The sequence below is a fragment of the Mirounga angustirostris genome, unplaced genomic scaffold (genome assembly GCF_029215605.1).
Source record: "Mirounga angustirostris isolate CCGP_5_RB_7025 unplaced genomic scaffold, mMirAng1.0.hap1 SCAF_3, whole genome shotgun sequence".
NCBI classification, from domain to species: Eukaryota; Metazoa; Chordata; class Mammalia; order Carnivora; family Phocidae; genus Mirounga; species Mirounga angustirostris.
The window spans coordinates 62,433,383-62,454,996 of NW_026991711.1; the positions used below are offsets into that span (position 1 = coordinate 62,433,383).

General features: G+C 33.8%; 1 protein-coding gene across 2 annotated transcripts in view; it reads right to left on the reverse strand.

Annotated features, from left to right (window-relative positions):
- Positions 1-488: 488 nt before the first annotated feature.
- The window catches only part of COG6 (component of oligomeric golgi complex 6), an 89,736-nt gene continuing 68,610 nt past the window's right edge, over positions 489-21,614 (reverse strand). For both annotated transcript variants that reach the window (XM_045869365.3, XM_064586155.1), the window contains exons 16-19: positions 20,013-20,120; positions 18,234-18,287; positions 15,386-15,465; positions 489-2,476 (exon numbers count right to left, since the gene is read on the reverse strand). In XM_045869365.3, coding sequence (XP_045725321.1) covers positions 2,329-2,476; positions 15,386-15,465; positions 18,234-18,287; positions 20,013-20,120 — 390 coding nt within the window. In that variant the 3' untranslated portion in view covers positions 489-2,328. The remainder of the gene's footprint in view (positions 2,477-15,385; positions 15,466-18,233; positions 18,288-20,012; positions 20,121-21,614) is intronic.

A 21,614-nucleotide genomic window follows, 5' to 3' on the forward strand; every position in this document is an offset into this window, starting at 1 on the left:
TAATATCCCACAGGTCTCTGAGGCCCTGTTCACTTTCATCCTTTTTTTCTTTTTTCTTTTTTTTATCCCTTTTTCTTTCTGTTCCTCAGATTGGATAATCTCCACTGGCCTAACTTCAAATTTGCAGATTCTTTTTGCTAACTATTCAAATCTGTTCAACTCCTACAGTGAATTTTTAAATTTCAGTTATTATAATTTTCAACTCCAGAAAAGATACTTATAATTTTTGTGAAATTATGACTTTAAATTATAATTTTTATAAGTTTATAACCATAAAAACATCATTTTTGCAATTTCTACAGGAAAGATGGAGAAGATGAGTGCAGTATTTGAAGGTGGGAAAATAAGGGAGATTAATCTAACAGCTTCTATTTTCTCTATAAATTATGAGGGTCATTAAAAGTGAGGGTGGAAAAGTCATTTTGAAAAGTGGAGAGGTGAGGTTAGCTAAGAGACGGAGTAGAACTACAAAGCAATACGATGCCATCTCAAGACTGTGATCATGAATTTAAAAAGTCATTCAGTCCATTTATGTGATTTTTCTCAGGTAACATTCATCTATTCAAGTACAGGTGCAAAGAAAGAAACAGAAGAATTCAACCAGAAGTTTTTGCGAGGCAAATACCTTTCTCTGAGAAAAGGCTAACATGTATTCTCTAAGGTTATACTTATGCCACATCAAAACAGCTCAAAATGCAAACCAGGAAGTATATAGCAAATACAAGCATTGTGTCCACGAATTCGCACTTATAATCTTTTATTTTGACTTAGTACTCAAGATAATATTGATAACGCATTCTGCTCATCAATCTTCCACCATCTCAATTTGGCTCTATATTGTACTTCCTTTTCTATTAGTACATTTTCTAAAAGCACACTGATGAGATGTATAAAAATATACTTCAATTATCATTGTTCTAGAAATAGTTTTAATATTTTGAGGAAACTGTATAAAAAGCCAAATACACTTTTTTCCTAGAAAACAAAGGGATTAATTAATGATAAGGTAGCAATCTTTTTTTCATTATAGAAATAAATTATATAAAATTTAAGCTCTCAATTTATATCATACTTTATTTTCTATCTTTTATATATCACACATACTCATTGAAGGAAAAAGACTAAAAGCATAGATTTATACCAAAAGAGGTGATAAATAACTGCTCTTACTCCAAAAGAATCATATTAATATAAACAATTACAAATTTCAGATACATGAATAGGCCATGTTCTGTAAATAATGTGTTATACATTATATGTTATATAAATATTAGTTTTATCTTACCATTTTGCAAAATATTTTAGCTTTGTCCATTTTTTCCTTATGCCTCAGTTTTCTCATTTATAATTTAAGGACTCACCTCTTTTTATAGTTTTACCAGACATTAAGATATTTTGCTATTAAGAATCATCCTTGAAATCTTACCAACAAAGTAAAGTCACATCAAACACATCGAAATCTATTTTTTTGAAAAACACAGTGATTCTGAATCTTACTCATAGGTAAAGTTCTAAAGTCAGAGCCCAAATCATTCTTTGTGAGGGGCCACCAGGGGGTATAGATACACTGTCAGTGAGCAGTTGCTACTCAGTATTTTTCCTCTGGTGTGAGAGTAGATCATTTTTCTTTGGTTTGAACACCAGATAAAATCCGTAGTTGGTTAGGTTTAGAGTTCATACTATATAACAAATACCTATCATTAAACACTACATTTACATGCAGCACAGGGTGCCTACATGCCTAAAATCCTTTTGCAGTGCGAACTTCACCTTGAATTCAGTCCAGGGTATACACAGAGTGACATCCACCCTCTTTAAATTACTTCTCATTCTCTCTCTTTTCCCACTTTTTGCTAAGTGTATATTTCTGCTCCTCAGTTTAAATATGTCAACTCACATGAATAACTAATAAGAAAGCAACTTAATCTTTAGGTAAGGAGATGTTATGTCCCACCTTTGTACTAATTCTTAAGTTTAGACAAATTTTTTATGTATGATTAATTTGGAACTAATGTTGTAAAGAAAAATCTCTCAAACCTTTCATACGACTTTTCCCCATACATTTATATTCCAGAAAACTGCAGAGCTGGGGAGGTGGCTCGCAGAGAACACAGCATCTCTACATAAGGAGCAGATACAGAGCAGCACTAACTCAGGTCGAGATTATATTACTTACTTCCATGTATCTGTGATCAAAGAAAAGAAACCACTGGGACCTACAATGTTATGACACAAAGAAAATCGTAACCATCAAATTTCAAAGTGAAGATTAACAGACTAAAGAACAAGAAAACCTTTAGAGTTCTAGGGACGCACTATTTTAGATTATCAGGAGAGAAGCGTGTGCACTTGCTGCGGCGATCGGTGCAGGATGCTCTCTGGATCTCTGTATTCATGGACTGGATTCATCACAGCAGCATATACTTCACCGTAGGCTCTGCAGACTAGTTCTGTAGACTGTTTTATGATCTGCTCTCTATTGATAAACAAACAATATGTGAACACACAATCCGAAAATAAAATACTAAGAATTTTAAGAAGCTTCGTATTTGAACCAACACATTTCATTTTCATAATTACCAAATACATACTATAAAAAAAAATCACTGTACAACTACACAAGTTACTTACTTTGGTTTGGGGATCAAACATACTTTTTCATATTCATTATTTGTTTACTGTTGCAGAAGGGCAGGGACTGTGTTTTGTTTACAGTTGTATTTTTAGGATTATTAGACAAGAAACAGAAACTGTGACCTGCCATCAATGTCCTGATCTTGCAAACGTGACTGATAACACATTAACTTTAAAGAAAGAGGTTTATCATCATTCATATTTATCAAGTCTTCGAATCTCAGAATAACTTACAGTAAACTGTCCTTTCAGCTATAGCTCCTACACCAGTAACCACATTTTAGATTTCTCATCTATTTATATTACCAGGATAAAATAATGTGACCCTCCAACAAGTCAGCATTTTCCACAAAAAGAATTTCTACATATGCACATAAAAGAATAAAAAGTTTTAAATGAACTGAAGCAAATTTTTAAAGATCTGACTAGAAAAAATAGCACTGGGTTCATAAAATCTGCACCAACTCTCTCCATGTTCTCATGACATTTACTTCTTGTCATTCTCAGCTACTTCTATTCAAGTATCACTATACCTAGTGATAAAAACACTATCTTTTCTGATTTTTACAACTAAATTTAAATGTGTCTTTCATGCTTCACTCCCACACCTACTTTTTTGTTCTTATTTCTGTCAGTGGCATAACCATGTTGCGTCACCTCAGTTCAGACCCTAATGAACTCTTGTATGGAGTACAGAAAAAAGCTCCCATCTGGTCTTCCCTCTTCTAGTCTCTTCTACATTCAATCTATCATAAGCACTGCTGTTAGATTAATCTTTCTAAAGCATACCTATTATCTTGTTTCTCCCTCACCCAGGGCCTTCCTTCAAGGAGTTTCTCTGGTTTCCGAGAAGTCAAAATCCCTCATCCTGTCATTTAGAATCCTTTATAATACCTTCCATATCACAACTCTAATCCTGAGGTCCGACTCCTGACTGTTCTCTCTGCCCTGCTCGTTTCACCTGAATTCCTCCACTCTATTCCTCCATTTGCCCAGGATGCTTTTCTCTCTCTCACTGAAATGCCTTTAATTCTCAGTAAAAATGTACTCTCTCATTTCCTGATCCTCAGAGCTAGAAATAATTATTCCATTTTGGAAAGTCCATGACCAAAATGATACTTAAGAAGACTATCTGTGGAAACATGTATCTGTGGTCTAAGAAAGAATAAAATTAACTGGACAGAATGAGAAGGGAAGTACACTTATGATCTTCGATCATCAGCACCCTGTTCTGACAGGGTCTCAAACTGTTGGTGAGGTGAAACAACTTGACATTTCTCCCAAATTGCTAAAGCTTTCAAAATGAGAACAGGTAGAAGGAAGTTACACTGAGTGAATGCTTTGAGCAGCATGGAGAAATGCTACTGGCTACACTACCTTTTCACTGGAAGGGAGGGTGGTAGGAAGTGGTTTGGAAATCTACTTAACCAGATGAGCCTTCAAGATATTTTTCATCTATTAGTGATCATTCCTATAATTAACTGAACATAATAAATGCATCAATATGATGCAAAATTATTTTCCATACATGAAATAGATGAAAAATACTATAAACTGATTTTTAAAAATCTGTTAAATATAATACACATTTGATGCCCATTTTGCAACAAGTCACATAATGAATTTTAGGCATAGTGTTTTTCGTTCTTTACTCAAAGCAGTAAGACAGATTTTGGAGGAGTGTATAAAGCATCCATTAGTTATACCTAATACTCTAAAATCGATACTCAATCTGAACATAGTGTGTTATTTATACTATATAAGGAATACAAAGAGACAAGGCTATTCCCTCTCACAAGAAGTTTAAAATCTGAATATGGTACAATAATGAATATTAAATATAATTTTAAAAAATCCAGAGTAACTGGTAAATGTAGACTGAATTGTTGAAAAATCTGAATAAATTTTAAATTTTATTCTCAAGTTCAAATGATGAAAAATTTTAAATTTACTGGAGTTTAATTGTAACCCAGGGCAGGTTTCTGTTTATAAGCTAAACTAGCTTACAAATGTCTACAACTCACAATGCAGCAGAAAAATCATTATAAATCTGAAATGGAGAAAACCAGAATAAAGCGATATTGCTAAGACATAAATAAATAAAATCAAGCCAATAAGACCAAGTAAGAGTTTATAATTTATTTTCTATGTGGTATTTGATAGTACAGCATTTCTCATTCTGTTCCTCAGTTTAGGAAGCTACTAAGACAGGGAAGGGATTAAAAAATGAACACGGCTGTACAGAACAAGATGAGAGATACCAAAGCTCATGGAGAAAAGAAGTCTTCCATGTAGTGGGGTAAATAAAGGAAAGGGCAAAGAACTGTTCCTCCTGGCCTGTCAGCTAGCTGCTAAAGCCAAACAGGAGAGAAAGGCAATGGGAAGAGAGATTCTCCAAAGTGAATCTGAGTCAAATCCAAACTGTAAAGAGCAAGAACTGTGACTGATAATGATTTTTCACATTTCTGGACAAACGTAAGAGTTCACCATCACCACCAAAGCCAGGTAAAGGTCCACACTCACATTCAATAATTTTTTTCTAATGAACTACATATAGTAGAGATCAAATGGTACAGTGATGGACATGACTGTCAGAAGACCTTGACTCTTGTCGAAGCTCTGACACTTCTTAATGTTGCCTTGAACAAGTAATTTAACATTTCTAGGACTAATTTCACTACTGTAAGGCAATATATTGAGCTTGATAATATTTACAGGGTACTTTTACTCTTAAATTATTCCATTGGATTAAAGGCATTTTAATGATCTATTTTTTTAAAAAAAACCTCTATGTGCATCTATTTATACACATACATACATACATGTTATTTTGGGGAATTGGGTTCCTTAAATAATGATTTATAATAAGCATATCAGTTATTTGTATATAAATATTTTTACTTTTATATACAAATCTTGTGTTAAAGGTTTTACTTTCTTGCCATTTTACTATCCCCTCCTTTTTATTTATAGTGCTAATTACTATGCAATTAGTATGTATCTTTTATCTTAAAAAGAATATGCATGTTATCTGTATATCTAACTGTCTGTCTGCCTGGTGTCTTGGCCCAAGTTATTCACTAATATCATTTAAGAAATGCAGAGTCTCGAATAATGATGAATCATTATAGTGACAAATAATCAATGCTCAAAATGGAAGTTTCAGGTATTCTCTAACTAAATACAAAATCACCAACAAATCATGTCATCATGTCAGTCATGTGCTTCTGAAAACTTGGAATGTGCTTATCTACCGATCAACTCGTGTACAGATAGGGGGAAAAAAAGCAGTATTGTTTTTTAGTGGTGTATGCTGAGCACTGGTGCTAGCCTGGGCATCCACCTCAGATCTACACACTGTATTTTGATCAATCACAGCCAAGTCCATAGCTGGTGGATGGAGAGTACTTTTAGAATTATTTCTTTTTTTTCCAATTTGAATTCAATTAATTAACATATAGTGTATTATTAGTTTCAGAGGTAGAGGTCAGTGATTCATCAGTTGTATATAACACCCAGTGCTCATTACATCAAGTGCCTTCCTTAATGCTCAACATTCAGTTACCCCACCCCCGACCCACCTACCCTCCAGCAACCCTCAGTTTGTTTCCTAGAGTTAAAAGTCTCTTATGGTTTGTCTACTTCTCTGATTTCATTTTATTTTATTTTTCCCTCTGTTCCCCTATGATCCTCTGTTTTGTTCTTAAATTCCACACATGAGTGAAATCAGATGATAATTGTCTTTCTTTGATTGACTTATTTTGCTTAGCATAATACCCTCTAGTTCTATCCACATCGTTGCAAATGGTAAAATTTCTTTTTTTTTTTTGCTGGCTGAGTAATATTCCATTGTGTGTGTGTGTGTGTGTATGCGTATATGTATACACACACACACACACATATATATATATACACACACACATATATATACACACATATCATATCTTCTTTATCCATTCCTCTGTTGATGGACATCTGGGCTCTTTCCATAGTTTGGCTATTGTAGACACTGCTTAGAATTATTTCTGTAGGTTAAAATCTAAACATAGGTCCTGCTTTTCATATAATCAAAGAGTATGAAAAAAGGCCAGTTGAAAGGGAAAAAAATTTTGAATGTAAGCTATGTTCATCTATAAAGTTAGACCATTAACCTCCTTCGTCTCTTTACTACCCATGAAAATCTCGTAGGTAGTAATTTATTAGGTGGTGCTCTATTGGCCTTTGGACAGTTTAATTATCTTCATAGTGTAAATAGAACTTTCAAAAAATAAAAACATAACTCATACAAATAAAGAATGAAAGAATGTCAAAAATTTAATAACTCCTTCATGAGGAAACTATTAAGATGGTAAAGCTGGTCATTTTGAGGAACTGGTCATTTATAGGCATTTGGAAAGGAAGGTTAGAATAAAACAGTTTAGACAAAAAACGGGTTAATGTCCCAGGGAGCAAAAAAATACACAGGACATGAGGAAGCATGGGGTCTTTAATCAACAATAAGCAGAGCATCAAACTATGAAACATCCCCCCAAATAATTAAATAATTCTCAAAGGGCCTGTTAACAATGCTTCAGTGTGACATGGAAAGGACACACTGCTTTCCCAGACCCGATTTGCCCTATTTCTAAGTTTCGGAAAGTCTTTCTTCTACTTAGAAAGTAGTTTGCTATACCAGCGTATCATATATCAAGGATAATAGTCATGTAGTGAATTAACTACTGGAAAAAAGAAAAAAGAAACTGAAGGAGGAGGAGATGAGGATGTTATAAAATTGTACAGAAGGGCAATACTTTTCTTATGCATCAGAATACCATGCATTAAGAAATTCAATTTGTCCAGTTATAAACATCACAATGTCCTAAAAATTTAGTAGTATAAATCTCAAAAATATTAATAAAGACTAATATATGACTAAATGGAGATATCACCCATTTTAAAACATGTTCACAAAACATTTTAAATAATTATTTAAAGCATTTAGCTGTGATAAGAAATGAACTGCTTACTTTCAGAATCAGTGAGCTTGTCATTAATCAGTACTTTAGGATTTTGGTTGCCATAACAACATGACACAACTTTTATCATTACCATAAACCCAGCATTTCTAAAAATAGCTTATTTCAACATTCAGGCTCTGTGATCACTAAATTGAGCTTTATTACAGAACCACAGTTAAGGGTGCAATCAAATGCATCACAGGAGAGAAGAAGTCATTAACAGTTTAAGCCTGAAAAACTAAAAAGAAAAGATGATAATATACTTATAAATAATAGATTGGTTAAAGAACATTGATTTTTCTTTTAACATAATACAAACATCAAAGACGTCACAATGGGTCAAGTTAATTTTCATCCCAGGTCAGTTTTCTGTCACTCACTGTAAAATTAAAGCATATCTTAGGGGCATTTGGTTGGCTCAGTCAGAAGAGCGTTCGACTCTTGGTCTTGGGGCTGTGAGTCCAAACCCCACACTAGGTATAGAGATTATTTTTTTTTAAAAATCTTTTTTAGAAAAGTATATTTTACATAACACCCTGCCCACATCTCACATAAGTGTTACCTATCATGCAAACATTTTTGAGCTTCCTTTAAAAATAATAAAATAATATAATCTCAACATAGGACTAATAAAAATACAGTACAAGCCAGTGTTAAAGAGAATAGGTTCTGGAATCAGAAATACTGGATTCAAATCTTGGCTCTGCTTCTTACTAATTGCTTGCCCTTGGTTCATTTAACCTTTCTAAGCAATGTCCTCTTCTGTAAAGAGGAAATAGTAATTCATGGACTCACTGGGAGGATTAAATGAAGTTAAAGGATCAATCTTGTTGAGGTATTCAGATGGATTACATTGTAGGGGTTGGGGTGGGGCAAGGGTGAAAACAGAATAGTTCAGAAGCTAATGTGATAATACAGGCATAAATGACACTCCTTTGGACCATAGTGATAACTGTGAAGATGTTCAAAAGTAACTAGTCTCCTCTCACATAAGTTTTTTCTAGATAAACATTTAATGAAGTGATTCCATGGGAATTTTGACTGAAGTTTATTGAATTTATTGGTTTAACTATATCACATAACCAGTTTGAGAAGAATACTATGTGACTATGTTGGAACACTGAAAATCTACAGCAAACATCACACTTAATGATGAAACATCAGAAATATTTTCACTAAAGTTCAAAATAAGATATGCACATTCACTATTACATCTACCATTTACCTTGGAGCTCTTAACCAATATAATTAGTTTAGTTATAAATACTGAAAAAGATTAATGAAACTCATTGTTTGTAGATGTCTTTACCAAAAACTAAACAATTGATAAGCTAATAGAACTAAAATAGAGTTTAGTTGCTTGGCCAGATTCAAAATTATCATATAAAATTTAGCATGTTTCCTATATACCAGCAATATCTAATTAGAACAGGTAATGGAAAATAAAAGATCTTATTATAATAGTCACAGAATAAACCTGATAATATATAGAGAAGATTATATGAGGAAATTACAAAACTTGATTGAAAATTCTAAAAGATCTGAATAAATAAAATTCCCATGTTCATAGATGGAAATATTCACTAGTGGATTATACTTTTTCAGTTCTTTTTTTACTCATTCTTACATTAGTGTGGTGAATGTTTCATATGCACTTGAAAAGAATGTTACCTTCTATTGTTGTGTGTGGTATTCTATATCCTTCTATTAGGTTGAGCTGATTAGTGGCATTGTTCAGTTCTTCTACACCATACTAGATTTTTGTCTACTTTTTCTATCAACTACCAAGATAGCAGTGTTGAAATATCTACTTCTAATTGTCAGTGTATCTATTCTTCCTAAATTTTTTGAGCTTATACTGCTTGTTTTTTGAAGTTCTGCTATTATTTGCACATATTTAAGATAATTATATCTTCTTCATAAATTGATTCTATTATTATTATAAAATGTCCCTCCTTATCTTTGGTATCTGTCCTGCAGTCTAATTTTTCTGATATTAATATAGCTACTTAAGCTTTATTATGATTAGTATTTGCATGGTATATCTGTTACCATCTTTTTACTTTTAAATATCTGTATCCTTATATTTAAAGTGGATTTCTTATAGATAGGCCATGCTTTTTCATCTAATCTAAGAAGCTCTGCCTTTTATCTGGAGTGTGTAAGTCTTTTACATTTAATATAGCTATTTATAAGGCTGAACTTAAGTCTGTCATCCTGCTATTTTTTTTTATATTTGTCCCTCTGTTCTTTTTCCTTTTCTGCTTTGTTTTGTTATGATTGTTTTTTAGCATCTTATTATATCTATTGGCATGTTAAGATAATTTTTGTTCAAAAGCTTGCTGCATGGTTCACAATGTACCTTCAAAAATATTATATAACCTTATAACATCACAAATGTACATTTCTACTTTCCTCCCACTCCATCTTTTGTGTGTTTGTTGTCATAAATTCTATTTCTATATGTTAAAAATTCCACAATTCACTGTATTTTTGTTATAAATGGTCAACTATCAACTATATTTATATTTAGTATTTCTTGTGCTCATTATTCTCTGTGAGTTTTCTTCTGGTATTCCTTTCCTTTAGCCTGAAGGACTTCTTTTATCATTTCTTACAGTGCAGTATACTAGCAATAAATCCTCTCTGCTTTTGGTTATCTCAAAATGTATTTATTGCTCTTTCAGTTTGAAAGATACTCTTAATGAAAACACTATCAAGGTACATATTTAAAGATGATATTCTATTGTCTTCTGGTTTGCACTATCTCTAACAAGAAGTCAGTAATATAATATACTTACCATTATTCCCTATAAATAATCTGTCTTTTTCCCTCTGGCTGCTTTCAAGATTTTTCTCTTTATCACTGGTTTTCAGTAATTTGATTATGACGTACCCTTGTAAGGTCTTCTCTGTTGGGTTATTTAACTTCTTAAGTCTGTGGGTTCATGTTTTCCATCACATTTGGAAAAAGTTGTTTTATTTCTTCAAATTTGTTCTGACTCAATCTCACTATGACACTCCAGTTATACCTACTTTAGATTGCTTAATATTATGTCACAACTCACTAAGATTCATCATCTTTTTCTAGTATTTAATTTTTTTTATCTGTGCTTCAGTTTCTACTATACTCTTTTCAGGTCGACTGATTTTTCTAGGTGTCCAACTGACAGGCCTACTCAGTTAATTTTTCATTTTAGATATGATACGTTTTGGGTATAGAATTCTCATTTTGTAAAATTCCTTATTTTTTCTCTCAGTATGTTTTCCTTTAAGTCCCTGAACGCACTGTAAATAGCTGTCTTAAAGATTTTACCTGCTAGTTCTATAAATTGTCATTTGTCAGTTTGTTTCTACTGACAGATTTTTTTTCTAGTTTTGGTTCATATTTTCCTACTACTTCACCTAAGTTATTTTTTATTGCATTATAAATGCTACACCGTTGATTGTATTTGTTGTCATCTTTAACAGTGCTAAGTTTTGTTCTGGAAGGCATTTAATTTAGTTAAAGATCAGCATAATCTTTTGGAGTTTGTTTTTAAGCTTCTTTGAGTCTAAAGTAGCCTTTACTGTAGGACTAAATTAACTGTTTTTTTTTTTGTTTTTTTTTAAAGATTTTATTTATTTATTTGACAGAGAGAGACACAGCGAGAGAGGGAACACAAGCAGGGGGAGTGGGAGAGGGAGAAGCAGGCTTCCCGCGGAGCAGGGAGCCCGATGCGGGGCTCGATCCCAGGACCCTGGGATCATGACCTGAGCCGAAGGCAGACGCTTAACGACTGAGCCACCCAGGTGCCCCAAAATTAACTCTGTTTTTAAGGCTTGGACTTTCTGAAGTCTCTAAAGCATTATGCAAGTTCCAGTTATTTTTCAGCTCACAGGTTTCCAGTAGCTGTTCTTTCCCTAGTAGTCCTATTTTCCCCCAAACCTTACTTTATTTTTATTGATACAGGTATTCCTGACAGTTAATGCTGGTGGCTTAAAAGGAGGCAGTTAAAGAAAAGAGGAAAAAGAAAAATTATTCTGTCTACCTCTTTAAAAAAATATTTCCTTTAAAGGCATTATTTTTTAATTATTACATTATTTTCCTAGTATATATAATAGAGGAAGATCCCTGAACAAGAGTTCTCAAATCACATCCAATTTCTGATATGCTCACTTTAGGAAGCATCTATAATTTCCTTTATTTCTTAAATTACTCATAGAAATAATTCTGAATCATGAAGAAAAGACATTGAGAATAACTTATGTATTTTTTTTTTTTAATTTTTTTTTAAAGATTTTATTTATTTATTTGAGAGAGAGAATGAGAGAGAGAGCACATGAGAGGGGGGAGGATCAGAGGGAGAAGGAGACCCCCTGCTGAGCAAGGAGCCCGATATGGGACTCGATCCTGGGACTCCAGGATCATGATCTGAGCCGAAGGCAGTCTTTAACCAACTGAGCCACCCAGGCGCCCGAGAATAACTTATGTATTTTAAACTATGGTTTCTGTAATCTAATCTCTATATTTACACCATTGAAAGGTGAATATTGGAGTTTGGCACTGAAAAAAGAACACACCCTTCTAATTCACCCCAAGGAAGAAAGGAAGGAAGAATTCCTTAAACCTATTTTCTATACAACTTTGCTTCCTGGTTATTTAAACTTATTCAGTAGTTTATTTTGATGCTGAGGGATTCAATCAAAATCTCTTTCAAAGGAGTCAAACTCTAGGACAAAGAAAAGGGAGACAAGAGTGATAGGTGTCCCAAAGGTACTGCAACCATAGTAAAGTGCAGGAGAGCAGAATATTAACAAATTTTTAAAAAGATTAAAAAAGAATATTTTATATTACAAAGCTATTTCAAATAAACAATTGACATTTTAAATAAAATATGAATAGAAAATAAATTGGTGACATAAAAATATGAAATTAATTTTGATTAAAAATGAATTATCATTTTGAAAAGGTTCAAAATTTAGCTGAATAAAAGTTCTGGTCCTATTGTCTCAAATGTTTTATAAATAAATACTGTGCCTCTACAGTAGCAGAAATAAGGATAAAAGTTAATTTTGAAAATAAGAAAATGCCATCAATCAAAAAAAAAGGGAAAAAAAGCAGTCAGAAAATCTGCTTTCATGGTGAATCTTAACTGTATAAAATGTCCTTTATTTTCAAAACAGCCCTGATTTTTACAATAAGTAGCCAAATTGCTATCACATTTTTTCTTCTGAAAATATATTCACAGGTTACATTTCAATTTTAGAATACTTTGCAAATAACATCTTAGAAATTTTCTGAATGAAAAAAGTGATATTGTTAGGTAGTAACCAATTTCTCTTAGTTGTCCTATTATTATTTATATGTGTATCTCAATTTTTATTTTATTTTTTTAAAGATTTTATTTATTTATTTATTTATTTATTTATTTATTTATTTGACAGAGAGAGAGACAGCGAGCGAGGGAGTGGGAGGGAGAATCAGGCTCCCCACCAAGCAAAGAGCCCAAAGAGCCCGACGTGGGGCTCAATCCCAGGACCCTGGGATCATGACCTTAGCCAAAGGCAGACGCTTAACGACTGAGCTACCCAGGCGCCCCACGTATCTCAATTTTTAAATGTCACTATATTAGTAAGAATTTATAACAGGATGTTAGGTACATACTATAAAAACAAAATACTAATTTAAAAAATTTAGATTTTAAAACAATATACCAAAAACTATGTTCATTTGGTTGTTAATAAAACAACAAAATTTACATTATTATTATTAATCAATAAAGCAGTAAAAGTAAATGGAAAACTAAAATACTTCAGTAATAGAAGACAAACATCTGATTTGAAATATCATTTAAGCTTTAGAAAATCTGAGGAGTCCTCACAGATAAAGAATTCAGATAGAGTCATATAAAGTGCTTAATCCCACTGCTAGTTCTGTAATTTTACTTTAAACTATTATTAAAGTTTATGAAAGGGAGGGAAAAGTCTATTTAGAAGTATCCCTGAGTCTAAGGACATACACTTTTAAAATTTTGATGAATGCTGTCAAATTGTCCTCTAAAAGGATTGTACTAATTTATATTCTCATCAACAGCATATGAAATAATGCCCATTTCCCAGACCCTTTCCATTAGCATATAACAAACTTTTTATTGTCAGTAATCTGACAGGCAGAAATTCTCATTGCTGTTTTAATTTGCATTTTTGATCATTATTATGTTCTCATATATTTATTTGCCACTTGCATGTCTTCTGTGAATTGTCCAAACATACAGTGCCTGTTTTTCTACTGTTTTGTCCTGATTTGTGGGATTTTGTTCAATATTAAGGGTAACTTGTCTGTTACATAACTTGCAAATACTGTTCCACATTACTGTTTATATTTTAACTTAGTTTATATTATTGTTTTCTGTGAAAAAAACAAACTTTCAAGTGTTTTGTAGCCAAATCTGTCCATTTTCTCCTTTATGGCATCTTGGCTGCATGCCATCCTTTATAAAACACATTAAAATTTCCCCTCAATTGGCATATTATGAAAAGAATAATGGTATGTTTTATATTTAGTGATGCCCCAAACAACTCAACACTCAAATACTAAGACTGAAACATGTGGTTAAATCTAAAAGAGCTGCAGATATTCATTTAAAAAAATAATTTAAGAAACACACACAACAATTTGAGCCATGGCATAATGGAGTTTCTTTTACCATCTCTCAGGTCTTTAGCCTTCCATTATGTAGATAGTATGAGATCTTTCAGAATAATAAAATATAAAAGTAAAAAAAAAAATTAAAATCATTCACTCTAACTACACCTAATATGGGAAAATTCCCTAATTCTATGCCTGAGAAAAAAATGGTCCATCCCATTTCCAGCCAATTCTAATTGATATCAAATTTTTCTGCATGTTGAGCCAAAAGCTGCCTCCTTGCTTTATTTATTGCTGTAGACCTACTCCGCGGAAAAAGAGAAAACAAGTGTACCACCACCTCTGTACCACTGCATCCTTGCAGATAATTGAAATATTTTCTTCAAGTTTGATTGTTCTTTCCTTATTGTACTTTTTAATATAAATATCTGTTCACATGTCTAAATGACCCAACAGACTATAATCTCCATGAAGACAGTGCAAATGTCTTTTAAATCTTAATCCTTGGTGCCTGTTATGTAGAAAGCATTTAATACACAACTGGGTGAATGGAAAGAAAAAAAAACGTATAGAGTTGTCTAATTTCCTACTTTTAGAAAATTTAAATTTGTCAATATTTTCCTTGTAATCAAGAAAGTCAGACATAATGATCTGTTTCTTATGTGATATTCTAAGATTTTAATGTATAGTTCTTTGTCTTGAACACATTCCTGATAAATATGTGATACTGAACAATTAAAAATATATCTACAGATCCAAAATAGTCCATAAAGTAGTTCATCTGCACTGTGCAATTAATATATTATTGATCCCCCATGACATTTTCAATGTCATTGTGACATGTTAGTTAATATAAGGGAATTTGGTATTATGGCTTTACACATCCAATTATATTCATATTAATTTTATAAACCACTCACTAAATAGAGATTTTGGAGCTGTATACACGCAAGCAATAAGTATGAACAGAGTCAGGTCAGATCTCCTAGGGGACCTCAGGCATAAAACTAAAGATCTTCAATGGTAAATCTATTCTGAAAATAAATTTTTTCTAAGAAATGTGCTTGGTATTTTTAAAAATATATGAATCTTCACCACCTAGTTGCAACCAAAAAATACTTACTTCACTGTGGTACTTAGAAGAAAGTTCAGCTGTGGCATCAGCAAGCTGTCTGGGGCTGAGAGGTAACGATCAAACTGAACCTACATGAAACAGAGAAAGAGCAAAACATAAAGTGCATATATTTGCTAGTAGACATCTCAAATACAACCATCACTTATAAGGGTTAAATCTTAGCAAATATACTATGGTACAAATAATGAGTTCTTTGTGATCAAAATGAGATATTGCTTCAACAGTCTAACTAAAATTCCCTAAAGTGTCAACTTCTTAATGTAGTCAGTATCAGCAATAACTACTTTTAAAATTCTGAATCCAAGTCATTCATCTTAATCTCCTTCACCAAACTTTTGAGTAACAATATTAACAAGAAAGGTCATCAGATTTCAAGTCTACCTTACTTTCTTAAATCCACTGTATTTGTTAATTGTTAATTTACCTATTCATTCAACTAATATTTATTGAGTACCTACTATTAGGAAGGTACTATATTAGGTAAAGTGTGTATAATGGTGAGCAAAAGAGGCCAGACCCTAGCTTCACAGAGCTTATGATCTACTGAGAAAGGTAGTAGACAAATAATAATGTAAATAAAATATAATTACAAATTGTGTTAGATGCCATGAAGGAAAACACCAAAGTACTATAAAAGTGTAAATCAGGAGGATGGACCTAGTTTCTGTGTTTGGCAAAAGAATCTGAGGAAAGGACATGTGAAGTGAGATCTTAAGAGATGAATAGGGATTAAGTAAGAGAGTGTGTAGTAGGAGCTCAGGGGTAGCATGGATAGGATAGCATGGATGAAGGCCTGAGGTGAGAAAGAGAATGGCTAACAGAGATCGGTTCATGTAGGTCTCCTACACTTTTTTAAAGGATTTTAATTCTTATTGGTAAAAGCATTTAGGAAACCATTGAAGGAGGGGAATAATCTGATTTAAGTTTTAAGAAGCTACATCTGGCTACAGCAAGGAGGGAAGGTTGTAATGGTAGATGCAAGGATACCAAATAGGTGGCTATTGAAGCATCTTAGACCACAAGGACAGTAACATGGTAGATAGAAGAGGAGATATTTGAGAGAACTGGATAGTAAAACCATCAGCATTTGGTTAGTGACAAGGTGGAAGGGCTGACTCCCAGAGCTGGATCTGTATAATTTAATTCACAGCATTATCACAATTCATAACTGTATTCTTTTCACATTTATTTAGTTGTGCAACAGCTACACTCCTTACTAGATCACGTCTATTTTCATCCCAATTCTTAGCAGGATGCCTAGGAAACAGAAGATAATGTTGAAATGATAATGGACAGATGCTCTTACCAATTTGTGTTGGGAAACATGGAAAAGGCCTGGGGGTGGGGCAGGAAAGACTCAGAAGAGTTCAATTCTGGGATATGCTGAACTGAAGTGCCCTGAAGCAATTCAAGTGAAGGCAACAGACAGTTATATATAGAATGATGGACCACACACAAAACAAGTTTAAGAAGAAGCACAAAATAATTTGTAATGGGATTTAAATATATTTTGTGGGTTTATATTATGGACTGGATATGTGTTGGTGGGAGAGAAAGAGAGGGAGGAAACACATTTATTGATTGCTAACTAAGGTTACTGATCTTTGTAATGTGTAGACTTATGTCCTCGTTTGGGAGGGGGGTGGAATACCTTGAAGTGGGACTACTGGGTAGTATGGTGAGTGTATATTTAACTTTCTAAGACACTTATCTTTTTAAATTAATCTAAAATTTATTCATTTTTATTTATTTTTAAACTTTTTAGAATAAAATCTTCGTATTTTTATAGTTTTTACTGTGATGTTTGATGAACAGAAGTTATAACTATTACTTCTCTCTATGTGTATATATATTCTTTTATCATGACATAATATTCCTTATTTATCTTATTTAGTGTTTTTAAAATCTATCATCTAATATTAATATTGTTGGTTCTGCATTCTTTGCATTGTTAGGTATCTTGTGGGCTTATCCCTTTCATATAATTTAGCTCTGTAAGATGATAGGTAACAAAGCCTTGGTATCAAAAGTAATCCAGGAGAACTGTGTGCTAAAGTCAAGCCATTGTGGTGAGTATTTAAATACTTAGGATAGGATAGGGAGTGTAGTAGTTCAGAGTGTCAGTACTAGGTTGAATGGGTTTGTTCAGAGGATTAGAGTTAATATATGAAAAACACTAGCATGCTCAATAAATGCTAAAGACACTGTTGTTATTACTGCTGCTATTGTGTAATTACTGCTGCTATAAGTGTATTATTACAAAGCTTCCAAACAAGATCACCCTATGTTGGCTAAACGAGTGTCACATGACTGGTGGATATACACACATGCCAAGTATATACGTAAGACGTGGAAATGTGTTACAAGAAGTGGCGCTCATAGACGTGCAGGCAAGCTCCCCACTTGAAAAGAAGGAAATAAAGTGGAGTTTGAGGAGTCTCACACTCAAGAGTAATATGTTATTTTAAGACTGGAATCCAATTTCAGTTATCACCTCAGGAAGAAATCAAGAACTATAAGCCAAAGATCACTAACAGTAGGAAGTCTTCAATGATATATAGTCTAACAACTTTTCATCTGTCATTCCTGTTTCTCCATTACGTTAGAAGTAAGACTCTGAAAATCAAGAAAACCTAAACAGGAATGATGAGGAGTTAGGGTAGAGTGGAATATTACTACAAACGTATGTCTTGGTCAGACCTTAGTTCAAGGAAACATTATTATCGCACCCAATGTGAATGTAGTATATCAAGAGATAAAAATTACCACCCAAGACAAAATTAATAATAATCAGTATAGAGGAAACCTATGTCGAAATGCTTTACTATTCACTTACCATTGCAGCCTTCAGTGCCACAGAATCTAGGTTGGGCAAATTAGCTAAAGAGCCCTAAAAAACAAAACAAAATGGCAAAAACAAGATGTAAAAAAAGGTGCTATAGTTTCAGTTCATTTACGAAATATAGTCTATTAATAGATTCCCCAAATTTGGAAATTCAGCTCCTTTCCAAAGAACTCAAGTGTCATCTCTTCAACCTCAACTACAGTAGGTTCTATGACTTGATCATTTTTTTTTTTTTTTTGAGAGAGAGCGCGAGCAGGGGAGGAGGAGAGGGAGAAACATAGGGAGAAGCAGGCTCCCCGCTGAGCAAGAAGCCCGATATGGGACTCGATCCCAGGACCCCGAGATCATGACCTGAGCTGAAGGCAGACGCCCAACCGACCGAGCCACCCAGGTGCCCCCTGGATCATTTTTATGTAACTAGCACGAAGGCACGCAATCATATTTGTTGGAGGGAGTGACAAACCCCAGTTTATTAACAATGGGAATACCAGGACATTTCAGATTTACATATAAGTAAGGCAAAACGCAAGGAAGCACTTAGAAAATGTCAGTAAATCATGGAGGCTTGAAGTTGCACTCTGACAACTTTAGGTAGTATAAAACAGCAGCAGAACTGATTCCTCTTTGGTAGAAATTTGCTTGCTGCTTTATCAGAAAAAAACATTTGGAACTGGTGATTTTTGAAAGCCTCATTTAAAAGTTCCTGGACTATAAAATATTCATCATGTTAATGCCATTTAAATGAGTTCTCTGCTTTTTATTTTATTTTTTTTAATTTAATTTTATTATGTTATGTTAATCACCATACATTACATCATTAGTTTCTGATGTAGTGTTCCATGATTCATTGTTTGCGTATAACACCCAGTGCTCCATGCAGAACGTGCCCTCTTTAATAACCCATCACCAGGCTAACTCATCCCCCCACTCCCCCCCCCTCTAGAAGGCTCAGTTTGTTTCTCAGAGTCCATAGTCTCTCATGGTTCATCTCCCCCTCCGATTTCCCCCCTTCATTTTTCCCTTCCTACTATCTTTTTTTTTTTTTTTTAACATATAATGTATTATTTGTTTCAGAGGTACAGGTCTGTGATTCAACAGTCTTACACAATTCACAGCACTCACCATAGCACATACCCTCCCCGATGTCAATCACCCAGCACCGCCCCCCATCCCTCCCATCAGAGTTCCCTGCTTTTTAAAGAAAGATCCTGACATAGGTTTCTCGGGTTCCCCCATTCCCTTCTCTATTTCCACTGGAGTTTTATAGCTTAACAAGATTTTATGCTGGCCTCAAAGTATTTACCTTTCCAAAGTAATAGACCAAGATTCACTAAGTTAAAAAGGGGACAACTGCATTTACACAGTAATCTATGCATTCAATTAACTGATAGTGATATAGGACTCTGGAAAATTTATCAGTATGAATATCCTTTATACATTTTATAATACTAAGTTTTTTTTTCATTATTTTTAACCAAAATTACCATAGTAAAAAGGACAGTTAATATTTGGGAGCACTCTACAACATCTCAGGTAGTCATCTAGGAACTGTACATGTATTTTCTCACTTTATCTTCAGAGCAACCCTATGATACAGATATTAATATCACCCCAATTCCACAGATGAGGAAAGAGACACAGAGAGATAAGTCACTTTCCCAGTGAAAAACAGCATTAAGTGGCAGAGCCAAGATTCAAACTAGAGTCTAGCTCTAGAACTACCATGCTCTAAATGGGCATTTCTCTAATTAGGATCTCCCGTGTGCTTACCTGTTCAGGCTTATGTTGCTGTACGGTGTTATAGATAGAACTCAAGCCTGCTCTAGTTAAAACGTAAGAAGCTTGCTCATTTATAAGTGTGTCCAAATGTGCTTCAATCTAAAATAAAACACAACAGAAAGAAAATATTTTAAAAGAGGAATAGGACTGATGAGAGTAGAAGTAGACCACCCTGGAGTGAGCTCTTCATCAGGGACTTGCTCCTTGCAGTGGCTATGAGGCCAGACCATGAGGCACAGGAGCTGCTTCTGTGACAAAAGCTTTTCCTTCCCCAAAGAGGAAGTCCTTCTACAAAAGGGAGAGAAAAATCTCACTTTAAAAATGATAACTAAAGAGGACTCCAGGACTAGCCACTAGTCAAAAAATCTGAGTTGCCTGTCAGCTCTTTTAAAAGATGGCACTAAGCAAAACACAAACAAAAAACAAGAAACACTAAAAAATAACAACAGTGTAAAATAAAATATTTAGGAAGACTTCTGGGAAGATGAAGGCCTTATGTTCCTGACCTCCACATTCCCTTACCCTCCCAACTTATTGGACTGACTCAACCAATCAAATGTGCCGTCTGGAGAAGCAGGTTTGTTATAATTAGGGGAGAGCTGAGGACTCAGCAGGAGGTTGGTCAAAGATTTCAGGTTTAGGAACTGCCCATGAAGATGTGAACTAGCAGATGTGAGTTGTATATGCTCACCCACTTTGTATTATCTTTGAGGAAGCCATCCAATGCAATGGGGGCAGAATCCACACAAATGGACTACCCTGATGGGTTGAAGTATCCCCTAGTGGGAAGAAATCTGCTGCTCCCTTACTTTTACCAGTATAGGCCCGAGAGTTTGGGATTCTTCCATCTTTTCCTGACCAGGGAGTTCCCTCAGTTTTACCAGTTTGTTTGCCCATGGCACAGTATACTAACTGTGCTCTTAATATCTGAATGCTTGCCGTTGTCCAAGTAAACTCCAATAGCTGAGCCCTTCCCTCTTAAAAAACTTAAAACTAACTTAAAAGAGGTGAATATGTTCTAAGAGAAAACCCATCTGAATAATTAGAACAAATATCTTTTCCGGAGGCAACTCTATTAAAAGACACAGAGTACTTTAATTTTTTTTTAAGTGAATGTCCAAGAAAGTACAATTAGAGCCCTTCAGTCACTAGACTTACTGGAAATCAAAGAAAAACAAGAAGTGCAAATATAAACACTTAATGAAAGAGTTACTGCTAAGAACCAAATGAGTATCTGAAGAAGAACAGAAGAAAAGTAATACAGTAACATCAAAGAAAGATTAAATTAAAGAGATATAAAAAGAAATCAGAAGAGAGATTCTGGAGATAAAACCAACTAAGGGCAGGAGCTTCAGAATATAAAAAGTAACAGATGGAAAAGTGATAATTAATTAGATAGTAAAAAACTTTATTGAGCAAAAGAAAGGGTTGAATCTTTAGACTGAAATGGCTCTGCAAAATCCAAATGGAAATAACAGAAAAAGAGACATACCAAAAAATATCCTGAGGAAATATCTGAACTCAAAGGAAAATCCGTACAAGCTTCCAGATGGACAGAAAAAGTCACCACAAAGAAAAGAGCATCAGACTAGC